This window comes from Cnephaeus nilssonii (assembly GCF_951640355.1).
Source record: "Cnephaeus nilssonii genome assembly, chromosome: 10".
NCBI classification, from domain to species: Eukaryota; Metazoa; Chordata; class Mammalia; order Chiroptera; family Vespertilionidae; genus Cnephaeus; species Cnephaeus nilssonii.
In genome coordinates, this window is record NC_137081.1 from 31,627,832 (window position 1) to 31,643,053 (window position 15,222).

General features: G+C 38.1%; 1 protein-coding gene and 1 pseudogene across 6 annotated transcripts in view; both read left to right on the forward strand.

Moving 5' to 3' along the window:
- Positions 1-15,222, forward strand: part of GIGYF2 (GRB10 interacting GYF protein 2) — a 130,340-nt gene that overhangs the window by 34,525 nt on the left and 80,593 nt on the right. For all 5 annotated transcript variants that reach the window (XM_079782026.1, XM_079782025.1, XM_079782027.1 and 2 more), the window contains exon 7: positions 11,604-11,712. In XM_079782026.1, the coding sequence (XP_079638152.1) occupies positions 11,604-11,712 (109 nt within the window). The remainder of the gene's footprint in view (positions 1-11,603; positions 11,713-15,222) is intronic.
- LOC307106498 (heat shock cognate 71 kDa protein-like) lies at positions 918-8,609 on the forward strand (annotated as a pseudogene). The gene is made up of 3 exons: positions 918-925; positions 3,924-4,521; positions 4,766-8,609. The product of its transcript is annotated as a heat shock cognate 71 kDa protein-like (transcript).

Below are 15,222 nucleotides of genomic sequence, written 5' to 3' on the forward strand. Positions count from 1 at the left end.
ATTTGCTATTATAAATTATGTTGCTGTAAACATTTTTATAATGTGTTAGAAAAATGAAATCTTTGGGCTTTGGTTCTTTACATTTAAAAAAAATGTTACTGGATATTATCACATTACTTTCTGTAGGGATTTAGGTCAATTTGCACTCTCACCAGTAGTGAAGGTGAGGTCTTATTTATTGTATTTTATTTTTTTGTTAATCTTCATCTGAGGATATTTTTTCCAGTGATTTTTTTTTTTTTTTTTAAGAGAGAGTAGGAGGAAGGAGGCAGGGAGGAGAGATGGAGGAAGAGAAAGAGAGAGAGAGAGAGATCTATGTGAGAGAGACATATCTATTGATTGCCTCCTGCACACGCTCTGACTGGGGCTGGGGATTGAACCTATCATCCAGGTACATGCCCTTGACTGGAAATCGAACCTGAGACTCTTGGGTGCTCAGGCCAATGCTCTAACTATTTAGAAACACCAGGCAGGGCAAGAGGTCATTTTTATGCAACCCCTCAGTTGTTGGTTTTTAAATTTGGCCTAAATGATGGCTGTGATAGTTATCTTTAATTTGTATTTCACTGATTACTAGTGAGGTTGAGCATCTTTTCATATGCTTATGGGCCATTATCATTTTTTATTTGTCTGTGTCCTTTGCCCAAAGAACATTAGATTATTTTTCTTATTGATTTTATGATTTCTTTATATATTCATTAAAACCAATAAAATACTTATTTTTATTATAAAAGGTACTCAAATTCATTGCAGAAAATGCAGAAAGGTATAAAGAAGAAAATCTCATCTATAAACTTGCAATGTAGAGATATTTGTTAACATTTAATTTGTTTTATTGCCGTCTGTGTTCTTTGTATATCTTTAGTTGTCAAAATATACTAATAGGATCCAACAGCATATTTGAAGGGTTATACACTATGACCAAGTAGGATTTATCCCCCGAGTGCAAGGGTGGTGCAACATAAGAATATCAACATAAAGCATCACATTAATAGAATGAAGGAGAAAAACCCATTTGATCATCGTAATTGATGCAGAAAAACATTTGACAAAATTCAACAACCTTTTATGATAAAGCACTCAGTGATCTAAGAATAGAAGAGAACTTCATCAATATGATTAAGGTCTTTTATGAAAACCCACAGCTGATATTATGCAGTCATATATCACTTAATGGTGGGAACATGTTCTGAGAAATGCATTGTTAGGTGATTTTGTCATTTATGGGAACATCATAGAGTGCACTTACACAACCTAGGTGGTGAAGCCTACTACATATGTAGGCTGTATGGTCTAGCCTATTGCTCAGAGGTTACACAAACCTGTACAGCATTTTACTGTACTAAATACTGCAGGCAATTGTAACACAATGGTGTTTTTATATCTAAACAGAAATGTTACAGTAAAAAATACATAAACCAGTACAGTAGTCATTTATTATTATCAAGTATTCTGTACTGTATATTATTGTATGTGGTATACTTTTATTTATTTTTAATATATTTTGTTGATTTTTTAGAGAGAGGAAGGGAGAGGGATAGAGAGTTAGAAACATCAGTGAGAGAGAAATATCAATCATCTGCCTCCTGCACACTCCCTACTGGGTATGTGCCCGCAACCAAGGTACATGCCCTTGACCGGAATCGAACCTGGGACCCTTGAGTCCGTAGGCCGACGCTCTATCCACTGAGCCAAACTGGTTAGGGCTGTATGTGGTATACTTTTTTTTTTTTATGTATGTGGTATACTTTTAATATGACTGGCAGCACAGTAGGTTTGTTGACACCAGCATCATCATAAACACATGAGTAATGCTTTACACTACAGCATTACAACAGCTAGGACATCACCTAGGCCCGTGGTCGGCAAACTGCGGCTCGCGAGCCATATGCAGCTCTTTGGCCCCTTGAGTGTGGCTCTTCCACAAAATACCACGGCCTGGGCGAGTCTATTTTGAAGAAATGGTGTTAGAAGAAGTTTAAGTTTAAAAAATTTGGCTCTCAAAAGAAATTTCAATCGTTGTACTGTTGATATTTGGCTCTGTTGACTAATGAGTTTGCCGAACACTGACCTAGGCGATAGGGTTTTTTCAGCTTTACTATCATCTTATGGGACCACCATATGTGCATTCTGTTTTTGACTGAAATGTTGTTAATGTGGCATATGACTGCACTTATTCAGTGAAAGACCGAAAGATTGGGAACAAGACATGGATGCCCACTTTCACTACTATCCAACATTATCTTGGAAGTTCTAGACAGAGCAGTTAGGTGGGAAAAAGAAATAAAAGACATTCAAATTGGAAGCTAAGAAGTAAAACTATATCTATTTATAGATGACATAATCCTAGATACAGGAAATCCTAAAGAAACCACAAGAAAACTATTAGCACTAATAAATGAATTCAGTACAGTTGTAGAGTACAGAATCAACACACAAGAATCAGTTGTATTCTTATACATAAGCAATGGACAATTTGCAAAGGCAATTAAAACAATCCCAGTTATAATAGCATCAAAACCAATAAAATACTTAGGAATAGATTTAACTAAGGAGGTGTAAGACTTTTATACTAAAAACTATAAAACATTTGAAAGAAATTAAAGAAGACCTAAGTAAATGGGAAGACACCAGTATTCATTAAAACTTGGAAGATTTAATGGTTAATCTATCTATTGCAATCCCCATCAAAATCCCATTGGCTTTTTGGGTAGAAATTGAAAAGCTGATTCTAAACTTCATATGGGATTGCAAGGGACCTGAAATAGTAAAAAATAGTTTTGAAAAATAACATAGTGGGAGGACTCCATACTTCCCGATTTCAGAACTTACTATAAAGCCACAGTAATACAAACTGTAACATAAGGATAGACATACAGGTCGGTGGAATAGAATTAAAAGTCCAGAAAGAAAGCCCAATTGCTCGATACGGCTAAATTGCTCTTAAGAAGCTTTGTATAACGATAGTAGTGTTTTTGTTTTACTGCTGCCAAAACTGTAACATTTTACCATTACCTTTTTGCCATGGCGAGTATTTTTTTTTTTAATCCTTACCCAAAGATATGTTTTTATTGATTTTTAGAGAGAGATAAATGGTGGAGTCGGAGAGAGATTGGTTGCCTCATGTATGCGCTCTGACCAGGGATGGAACCCAAAACCTAGGTATGTATCCTGACCTGGAATCTAACCTTCAACCTTTCAGTGCCCAGGATGATGCTCCAACTAACTGAGCCATGTGGCCAGGGCCCATGTTCAGCTGTTTGTTTGTTTTTAATTATCTTTTAAAATAAATAATAAATCACATGGTTTAAAATAAAAATTTAAAGTATAGTAAATAATAGAAAATCTCTCCCATTTTGTTCCTCAGTCACCAGTTTCCCTTTCCCAAAGGCAGCCAGTGTTAGCAGTTTCTTGTGTATTTTTCCAAGTAAATATTACATACCCTCTCCCCGCTTTTGTACAAGTGATGCTGTACACGAAGCATTCTTCTGCACTACCAACTTTGAGTGTTCTTCTGTACTACCAACTTTGAGTAAAAATTTTCTGTATATTTGGGAAAAATGTTCTTCAATTACTTTAGTTTATATTTTTCCCCCCATTGCAGTGCAGAATTATTCAAATGTTTCTATTTATATTTCTTTAGTTTTTTGTTCTTTGCCAGTTTTTCTTTTGTATATTAGTCTTTTTCTTGTTGATTTATATTATTTATATGAGCTAATCCTAACCTGTTTTCTAAACTTAAAAATTTTTTTTTAAATACAGAAGCTAACTTTAACACAGTGCAGTCCAGTTTTAATCTTTCTTTGTATTTTTCCTTGAATCATTTCCTAGATTTCTTGGAGACTAAATGGGTCAGAAAACCTTTTAGTAAATAGGGAGGCTTATTGAAAGTGGGCAGCTTTATGCATCCTGGTCTTCCCAAGCCACACATACACTCAAGCAGCATTGTCTAAGGCACCTGCAGGTGGCATTGATCTTGGTACCCCCGACTCTTGTTTGGGTGTCTCAAGCGTGAAAAAGTGGAAATAATTGGCAATGATCAGGGAAACTGAACCACACCAAGTTATGTCGCCTTTATTGATACTGAATGATTTATTGGTGATGCTGCAGAATCAAATTTCAGTGACTCTACCAACATGGTTTGATGCCAAACACTTGATTGGACATAGTTTTGATGATGCTGTTATCTAATCTGATATGAAGCATTGGCCCTTCATGGTGGTGAATGCCCAACGTCCGAGTAGAATACAATGGAGAGATAAAAAGTTTCTATCCTATTCAGAAGAGGCATCATCTATGGTTTTGACAAAAATGAAGGAAATGGCAGAAGCCTGCCTACCTTGGGAAGCCTGCTACTAAAATGTTATTGTTATGGTACCTGCTTACGTCAGTGATTCAGTGTTAGGCTACCAAGGATGCTGGAACTGTTGCTGGTCTCAGTGTATTTTTGAGTTATTAATGAGCCAACTGCTGCTGCTATTGCTTACATCTTAGACAAAAGGCTAGAGCTGAAAGAAATGGGCTAATATTTGACTTGGGAGGTGGCACTTTTTAAAAATATATATATTTTTTTATTGATTTCGGAGAGGAAAGGGGAGGGAGAGAGATAGAAACATCAATGATGGGAGACAGTCATTGATCGGTTGCCTCCTGCATGCCCCATACTGGGGATCAAGCCTGCAACCCGGGCATGTGCCCTTGGCTGGAATTGAACCCAGGACCTTTCACTCCGCAGGCTGACACTCTATCCACTGAGCCAAACTAGCCAGGGAAGGTGGCACTTTTGATGTGTCACTTCTTACAATTCATGATGGAATTTTTGAGGTCAAGTCAGCACTTGGGGATACCTACTGAGGTGGAGAAGACAATCTGATGGTCAACCATTTTATTACAGAGTTCAAGCAAGCATAAGAAGGACATCAGTAAGAAGAGGGCTATCTTGTTGCTTTCGTACTGCTTGTAAACGTGCTTAGTGTACTCTCTCTTCCAGCACCCAGGCCAATATTGAGATTGATTGATTTGCTCAATGAAGGAATCGACTTTTATACCTCTGTCATCAGTGCCCCATTTGAAGAATTGAATACTGACCTTTTTCGTGGTACCCTGGCCCTGTAGAGAAAGCCCTTTGGGATGCCAAGCTTGACAAGTCCCAGATCCATGGTAGTGTCCTGATGGGTGGTTCTACCCACATCTCTAAGATTCAGAAACTCCTACTGGATTTCTTCAATGGAAAAGAATTGAATAAGAGTTAATTCCTGATGAGGCTGTTGCTTATGGTGCAGCTGTCCAGCAGCTGTCCTGTCTGTAGACAAATTCGAAAATGTTCAATATTTGCTGTTGATGTCATTTCTCTTTCCCTTGGCATTAAAACGGCTGATGGAGTCATAGCTGTCCTCATCAAGTACAATACTACCATTTCTCTCAAATAGACACAGACCTTCATGATCAACTCTTGACAACCAGCCTGGTGTGCTCATTCAGGTTTATGAAAGTGGGTATGCCTTGACCAAGGATAACAATGTGCTTGGCAAGTTTGAACTCACAGGAATACCCCCTGCACCTCGTGGTGTTTCTTAGATTGAGGTTACTTTTGATATTGATGTCAGTGGCATGCACAATGTCTCTGATGTGGCTTAGAATACAGGAAAAGAGAACAAGATTACCTTCACTAACAACAAGGGTCATTTGAACAAGGAAGACATTGAGCGCAGGTCCAGGAAGCTGAGAAGGATAAAGCTGAAGATTAGAAGCAGCGGGACTAGGTGTCTTCCAAGAATTCACTTGAATCTTATGCATTCAACATGGTTCAACCGTTGAAGATGAAAAACTTCAAGGCAAGATCAATGATGAGGACAAACAGAAGATTCTTCACAAGTATAAGGAAATTGACTGGCTCAGTAACCAGACTGCACAGAAGGAAGAATGTGAACATCAGCAGAAAGCTGGAAAACGAACGATTGCAACCCCATCATGAGCAAGCTGTACCATCGTGCAGGAGGAATGCCTGGTGGCATCCCTGTGGTGGTGCCTCCTGGGCCCACCATTGGAGAGGTTGATTAAGCCAACCTTGAGCATAGATTTAGCATTATTCCACACAAAATATTGAAGGACCCAAATTTGTAGCAAATTCTATGGGAGTTCTAAAAGTTGAGCTGCTATAGAGTAAATAACTGGGCATTCTTGATACTTGAACATGGAATATGTGCACAGGGAAAGGAAATAACTGCACTTGATAAGTACTGTATTGTAAACTGGAAAATGTGGTCTTAAATAAAACTGTTTAAAATTGACACCTCCCAAGGGAGGAGCACTTGCTATTAGTAACCAAAACATGATAGACTTAACAGAATTAGTAATTGAATCATTTAGAAACATCCCTAACATTTGTAAGAAAATAGTATTTAGTAAATGGCTACACAAATCATTTGGAAAATTAAAGATTATTCAACAGATGCTATTAGGAACGGTTAACAATTTGAAAAACAAAGTTAGGTATGCAGTACGCTTACACATCAAAACTAGTTCTAGAATGACTAAAGGAGCAAGCCTTCATTTTTATTTATTTTATTTTTTTAATGATTTCAGATCAGGAATTATTTAGATCTTTGCAGACTAGAGTTTTGCATACTTTTTTACTCATTATCCCTATGGTGCCTCTCTTAAAGTTTCCTGAAGTTATCTGAAATAGATCTTTTATCTTTAAAATGAAAGTTAATTTTGTTCCCTCCCTCCCTGCTTCCTTCCCTCTCTCCTTCCTTCTCTCCCTCTCTCTCCCCGCGTGTGTGTGCATGCATGTACCTATAAAATATAACTAGGGAAAAACTTGTTTTTAAAACAAAGTTGATGCTCAAAGCAGATCTAGTTGTTTTTTTGGCATTTCCCTTAAATATATATTTCATTTTGAGAAGCATGACTGCACTTTATACCTAAAATTTAGGTACCTGTTACCAAATTGGTGTCTTTTATTTATTTGCCAGCAAAGAAAATTACTTTGTGTGTGTGTGTGTGTGTGTTTAAAAAAAAAAAAAAAATATATATATATATATATATATGTTTTTATTGATTTCAGAGAGGAAAGGAGAGGGAGAGAGAGATAGAAACATCAATGATGAGAGAGAATCATTGATCGGCTGCCTCCTGCACGCTCCCTATTGGGAATCGAGCCCGAAACCCAGGCATGTGCCCTTGACCAGCATCGAAACCGGGACCTTTCAGTCTGCAGGCCAACACTATCCACTGAGCCAAACCGGCTAGGGCAGTGGTCAGCAAACTCATTAGTCAACAGAGCCAAATATCAACAGTACAACGATTGAAATTTCTTTTGAGAGCCAAATTTTTTAAACTTAAACTTCTTCTAACACCACTTCTTCAAAATAGACTCGCCCAGGCCGTGGTATTTTGTGGAAGAGCCACACTCAAGGGGCCAAAGGGCCGCATGTGGCTCGCGAGCTGCAGTTTGCCGACCACGGGGCTAGGGCCGTGTGTGTGTGTGTGTGTGTGTGTGTGTGTGTGTTTAGTTTTTTTTTTTATTATTTTTTTTTATTTAGTGATTTTAGAGAGAGGGAGGAAGCGGGGGAGAGAGAGAAAGAGAGAGAGGTTGATTTGTTGTTCCACTTATTTATGCACTAGAGGCCTTGTGCATGAAATTCATGCACGGGGTTGGGGTATGTGTCCCTCAGCCCAGCATGCACCCTCTCCAATCTGGGACCCACCGGGATCGGGCCTAAACAGGCAGCCGGACATCCCTCTCACAATCCAGGACTGATGGCTCCCCATCACTTGCCTGCCTGCCTGCCTCCCCCTAACCACTTCTGCCTGCCATCCTGATCACCCCCTAACCATTCCACTGCCAGCCTGATCGACACCTAACTGCTCCCCTACTAGCCTGATTGCCTCTAACTGCCCTCCCCTGCTGGCCTGGTTGCCCCCAGCCTGATCACCCCCTAACCATTCCACTGCCAGCCTGATCGACACCTAACTGCTCCCCTACTGGCCTGATTGCCTCCAACTGCCCTCCCCTGCTGGCCTGGTTGCCCCCAACTGCCCTCTTCTGCTGGCCTGATCGCCCGTAATTGCCCTCCCTGCTGGCCATCTTGTAGCAGCCATCTTGTGTCCACATTGGGGTGGCCATCTTTGACCAGATGGGGGTGGCCATCTTGTGTGTTGGAGTGATGGTCAATTTGCATATTACCGTTTTATTAGATAGGATTTGTGGGTTGATTCTTGTATGTGCCCTGACTTGGGCTTGAACCCTCAACCTGGTGTATTGGGATGATGCTCTAACCAACTGAGCTACCAGGCCAGGGCCTTATGTATGTGTTTTTGAATAGTTAATTATTTCATGTATGTGTTTTTGAATAGATAATACATACATAAAATTTTTTTTAAAAGCATGTGTAATGAAAAGCAAGTCTATGAGTCACCCAAACTCTGCCAATTATTTTTCCTCAGGCGTAACCACTGTTTCTATTTTCTTGTTCCCTTCCAGGAACAGCAGTTACATCTGCAGCTAACTGTTCATACAGTTGACCCTTGAACAATGTGGGAATTAAGAGTACTTACCTCCTCTGCAAGTTGAAAATCCACATATAAATTTTGACTCTCCCAAAAGTTAACTATGAATAGAATCCTTATTGATAACATAAGTAGTTGTTACAAGTACATAAGTAGTTGATATGTATGTGTTGATCAACTACTTATGATCAACACATACATATACAAAATATGTGTTGATCATAAGTAGTTGATCAACACATATTTTGTATATGTATGTATTATATACCTTACCATACAATAAAGTGAGCTAGAGAAAAGAAAACTGTTAAATCACAAGAAAGAGAAAATGCATTTATTGGAAATAATCCACCTATAAATGAACCTGTGCAATTCACACCATGTTGTTCAAGGATCAACTGTATATCAATTCCTTTAAACACATACACATAAATGGTAGCGTGTTCTGCACACAGTTCTACACTTGACCTATTTCACCTAAGCATCTGTTTAGGAGATAATGGCAAATATTTATTTAGCATTTAATAAGTGTCAGACACTGTTTTAAACACTTTCAGGTTTTTTTTAATTTTTATTTTTTAGCACTTGCAGTTTAATGTGTTAAGTGTTTGCAACAACCCAGGAAGTAGATAGAAATATCATTCCTATTCACATCATATAGATGAGGAAAGTGAGATACAGAGAAGCTGAGTAAAGGAATCAAAATTCAGTTTCAGGCAATCTGGCCTCTCCAAGCTCCCAAGTACAACTGTGCTTTATATCTTCATAAACTAGGTTGACCATATGAAATTGCAGTTTTGTGATCAGAAATGGCTGAATTTTAGCAATTTCATATGATCCAACCTAATAAATAGAGTTGCCTCATTCTTTCAAACAACTGCATAGAATTCCATATATAGATGACCATGATTTTTCAATTAGTTTTATTGGTTGATACTAAGCTGGTTTCTATATTTTGCTTTTACAAAAATACAGTGCTGCCATTAAAGATTTTTCTGCTTATATAATTTTTCACAAATGTCAAAAGAGCAATTGTTGTGTCAAAGGTTATGGACATTTAAATATACTTTGAGAAATTGCCTTGCAGAGATTATACCATTTTGCACTTTCAGGGGCAATGTGTGAGGATGTGTATAAACATATGAGAGTTTCCCCCACACCCTATGGATGGGTGCATTTGAGTTTTATACCTGTGATAGTTTGGTAGTAAGGTGTTCAGCTGCATGGAATCCTGGCATACATAATGCAGTTAGCCCTGATTTCTGTTTTTCCAGTATTAGAATATATTAATTTAGATTTTGAGACTTCATAATATAGCTTAATTGTGATCTCAGAGGCATTATTCAACAATTTTAATGGGTTACTCGGTGGTGAAAGATAAGTTAATGCATTGTTTCAACCAGCTTTTTAAAAATACAGTTAGAAATAAGTATTTTCGAGTTGGGTGTCTTACTATAATTTTTAGTTATTGGTTAAATCTTAAATTTTCAGTTTTGAAATTATATGATTATAGATTGTATATCTCTCAAATGCAAAGAAAAAAAAAGTAATTACATTAATAAGTTTGTAAAATTTACCTGAAAGAGACAAATAATGAAGACAGGTAGTGAGAAAGTGACCCATATATTAAAATAAATTCAATAATGAAAGTAGAAGTTTTCCACCAACTACATGTCAATTTCTTTAAAAGGTATAGCTATCACATAATTGAGTTTGAATTAAAATAGCAAATTAGGATTTCACAGTGGAAAACAATTTGGGTGAAAAATATTAGTTGGGGAAAAAAACATTTCAACCCTTAAGTCTCACTTCTTGCCCTTATCCAGGAGTGTCCTTGGCAATAGCCATGCCCAAGTTGCATTTTCCTCAGTGCACCACACATCTGAACTTGTGCACTAATGTCTGTTAGGTTCTAAGGATATAGGAAGTATTCATGTACGGATATATTCCAACATTTTCTGTGCTTAAAACTGTTGTGAGCCAAAACCGGTTTGGCTCAGTGGATAGAGCTCGGCCTGCAGACTAATAGGTCCCAGGTTCGATTCCGGTCAAGGGCATGTACCTTGGTTGTGGGCACATCCCCAGTGGGGGGTGTGCAGGAGGCAACTGATCGATGTTTCTCTCTCATCGATGTTTCTAGCTCTCTATCCCTCTCCCTTCCTCTCTGTAAAAAATCAATAAAATATATTAAAAAAAACTGTTGTGAAATCTCCTTCAAATTAAATTAAAATTGATCCTTGAACGATGTAGGTGTTAGGGGTGTCGACTACCCATGCACTTGAAAATCTGCTTATAACTGCTATATTTTATAGATCATTTTCAAGGTTATTATACTCTTGCTTCACTTTTTCCTAAGTCCTATAAACATATTTTTGATTCCCAGACCTCCTGTCTTCCTCTTGTTTGTGAAGGATGCCCACCCATTACTGTCTTACTGTACTGGACCCTATTCCAGATTGGTTGTGGGGTTCAAGTGTAGGTGAAGACTGATTGGGGTTTTGTTTATTTTTTTCAAGCATTTCCTCCCTCTCTCCATTAAGGTAGTTGGTCTTAAGTAGATTCTTTTTTTGGCCCTTCCCCATCTACGTCCAATTCATGTCATTCTATTAACTACTACTTGGAGTTGCTGATTCACTTTGGTGAGCAGAATGAGGCAAAAATGATCATTCATTTTGCTCTTTATCATGCTACTCTTGATTCAGACCTTTTTGTGACTCCCCCTCATTTCTACCTTTCACTAATTGAAGGACCCTTTCAAATCAGATCTCTTACCAAGTTTTCTCTATTATGATGCATATTTACCATGTCTGCTTTGGATATATACAGATTTAGAGTTTAATATTTCTTCACAGAATCTAGCATAGTGTAAGGCTTTGGTTGCCAATGTTTGTTGATCTGAAATGTTTATTTGAAATTTTTAGCTAAAATCAGGATTTGGATCATCTTAGTATGTTGTGTAGTTAGGGTTTCCCATTGTTATTAGTAATTATATGCATTTTATAGATGCAACGGGAGACGGGGAGAAGCACCATGTAGTTTTATCTGTTTTATCCATTTTTTCCTTTCTTTTTAATTTTTTTTTTTGGCAGAGAAACTTTTCCATGTCTGTAAATAGTGCCGCTGTCCTGCGATTGACAGGACGAGGAGGAGGAACAGTGGTGGGGGCTCCTAGAGGTCGAAGTTCTTCAAGAGGGCGAGGTGAGCTTTTATCTGAAAAAGTAATAATGGAGGAGGAGGTGGAGGATAGGAAATCACTTTAAAAATATTTTAATACTTGATTTTTAAAAAAACTGCTCTTTGACATTAACTGCATACTAAATGTCCTGAACATTTGCTTTCTGAACCATTTTTTAAAATGTATTTTTATTGATTTCAGAGAGGAAGGGAGAGTGTGAGAGATAGAAACATCAATGATGAGAGAGAATCATTGATTGGCTGCCTCCTGTACACCCCCTACTGGGGATTGAACCTGCAATCCATGCATGTGCCCTGACTGGGAATCGAACCGTGACCTCCTGGTTCAAAGGTTGACACTCAACCACTGAGCCATACCAGCCGGGCCTGAGATATTTCTTGATGTGTCTGCTTCACAACCCCTGATGTGGAACAGAGGAGGGTAATTCTAGCTTAGAGATTTGAGTGTGAAGCATTCTAGATGGTCCTAGTTAACTTTTGCAAATCTTTGTCCCCAGGGAGTTTTGCACTTGGAGAGCCAGAGTTTCATGAAGTGCCTTGGCTGCTGGAGCAGCACCAAAGTCCCTGCAGGCCTCTGTGATGCAGGGCTTCTATATAAGCCACGTATCAAGGGTGTCCCAGCCCCAGAGAGACTTCAGTAAAAGTTGTCTCATCAAAACTAGGGCTGTTTTAGGGGGTAGAATAAAAAATAGTTATGTAGCAGTCATTTAACCTACATTTTACAGATTTGTGTCTTGTCTTAGAAGAACAATTCCTATTTCAATATTACTTGTTTTTTTGATATCTGCTCTCTATTTTGGGTTTGTTGATTTTCTGCTACTTAAGGGCATTCTTGATGTTTATAATATAAATATTTACTTGAGCACTTACCTCTAAGTTGGCTAAATCATAGTAGTAGTCTAAACGTCCCTTGTCATTTTATTTAAGAGGTGCTTTAGAAATGCAAGAATTGGGTATCTGCAATGGCAAAGGACATTGTGTCTGCATATCGCACTACCCAGATTGGCATGATTATGCGTGTGGAGCATCTAAATTCTTTTTAATAATATTTTTTTTATTGATTTCAGAGAGGATGGGAGAGGGAGAGAGAGATAGAAACATCAATCATGAGAGAGAATCATTGATAGGCTGCCTCCTGCAGGCCCCCTAATGGGGATCGAGCCTGCAACCCAGGTATATGCCCTTGACTGGAATCGAGCCTGAGACCCTTCAGTCCGAAGGCCAGTGCTCTATCCACTGAGCCAGACCAGCTAGGGCTAAATTCTTTTTTCTTAAAGTTGTGTCTTATGAATAGAGTAATTTATACTCAGTCTTTATAGAGACCGTATTTAATTGTGCATTCCTGTGAAGAGGTTTCTTTTAGTAGTCCATTCAGAATGTGGAATGCGAGTATTATAAATAATGTAAAGGTTAATGAACACTCAACTTGTAGGCTTGTTACTATTACTGAGTTATATTTGTTGTATATGGTTTTTTCTTCTGAATTATTTGTCAGTCTCTAGAACGGTGGTTTTTAACCTGGGGAGTTGTTAGAATCATCTGTAAAACTTAAAGAAACCCTTCTGTGAGAGACTACTTGGATGATAAAATTAAGGTATGTGTGTGCTTCAAAAGCTCCACACACCATTGATATTTCCAAGTGCATTTAGGTTCCATTGATCTAGAATTCGTCTTGAGATGTGTGCATCTATCTTGGTGGTGTGATAGTGTTTTGGAGATGGCTCCAATCTGCTATTTGGTGTTTCCTGTATTTCTCTGTAGTGGGCTGGCAGCAAGGAGAGGCTGCATGTTCTCAGCTTTGTCTCCAGTGCTTTTCAGGGCGAGACATAGAGAGATCTTATTAATCAAAAAGTGTGGCCCACAAGCCAGCTGTTTTATGTGCCTCAAAAGTGACTATCAACTGTGTGTGCTGCAAATACTAGCCAGTCTCTCTAAACAGGCTTAAACAAAATTCCATATTGAGGAACAAATGAGGGATTGATAAATTTCTCATTTCTCCCTGCTTTCTGGTTTCTTTGAAGTGTAGGGTTATCACACAGGATAGAAGTCTTACATTCACAATTTAAACAGGGCATGCACAAAAGATAGATACCGTGATGAAAGCTGTGAATTAACATTAGTGTGAAAGAATGGCTTGAAACTTAGTCAAATGAATGAACTGACTGTGAAAAATACTTCTAACACCACTGTCCCAATTGTGATTCTTTTTAATGGATATGGTTTTATCATCACTCATTATTTAATTTTAACTTGTTGGTTAAATAATGATTATTATGGCTTTCTTTCTTCCTTTTTTTTTTGCATGGGCAGAGCGAATATTAGATGATAATCCTGCCTCTTTCCAACTTGAGGGAACTTTGACTTGAAAATGGACTGATTTCCCAACTTCTAAAGATTACAAACTAGTAAAATTTAAACAAACAAAAGGGGGGGGGGAGACAGTATAGTTGTCATCTTTCTATTTTATCTGGTTAAGATGTTTAATAATAAAGCAGATTCACACAGCTGTCAGCCACTGTCTTCATTAAAAGGAAATAATATTTTAATCCCTCAAAAGAATAGTGTGAAATCTCAGGTAATAGGTCAGTCCTTCAAATTGAGCTTTATGAAAGATTAATGTTATATTTACTTGCTCCTTCTTATCTGGGAAGTACACTTATAAAGGATTATGGACCTTGTGCACTTGGAAGGTTATTTCTACTTTCTACAAGCTGGGACGCTCTAGAACCAATTGTTTTTTTTTGTGTTTTTTTTTTTTTAAATATATTTTATTGATTTTTTACAGAGAGGAAGAGAGAGGGATAGAGAGTTAGAAAGATCAATCAGCTGCCTCTTGCACACCCCCTACTGGGGATGTGCCCGCAACCAAGGTACATGCCCTTGACCGGAATCGAACCTGGGACCCTTGAGTCCGCAGGCCGACGCTCTATCCATTGAGCCAAACCGGTTTCGGCTAGAACCAATTGTTTTTATGTGCCCACTTATAAAGCTTTAGTCTCATAAGGAGTTCCAGTGCTCACCCTAGTCATAACTGGCAGGAAATCTTTTATCTGTGTTTTGCTTGTTTTTCGGGCAATCTGGAGGCTGTTTTTCCTATTCGTACTGGTATGTTTTTTAGAATAAAACACTTTTTTCAAGGTGATACATACTTAATGGCTTTCCAGAGAAAATTGTTCTCTAAAAGGACAGGGTACTGTTTTCCTTTCAACCTCAACATTATTGTAGGGATCATCCCAGTATTGTATAACAGTTTGTATTACACTGTTTTAGGACGACCTTAAATAAAATGTATACATTCCTAAGGAGAGTTACTGAAATTGGGAGTTGACTTTCAGTTGACTTAAGGTTGACACAACTAGAAGGTAAGTTTAAGATAATTACAGTTCAGCCCTAGTCCTCACCTATGTTTTACAAATGAAGACATGGATACTTGGACTATTAAGAAGGTACACATTGTTCCTAAGATTACCCACGTACAATCCTGTCCGTTATTTTTGTATTTCCTAGTAAGAT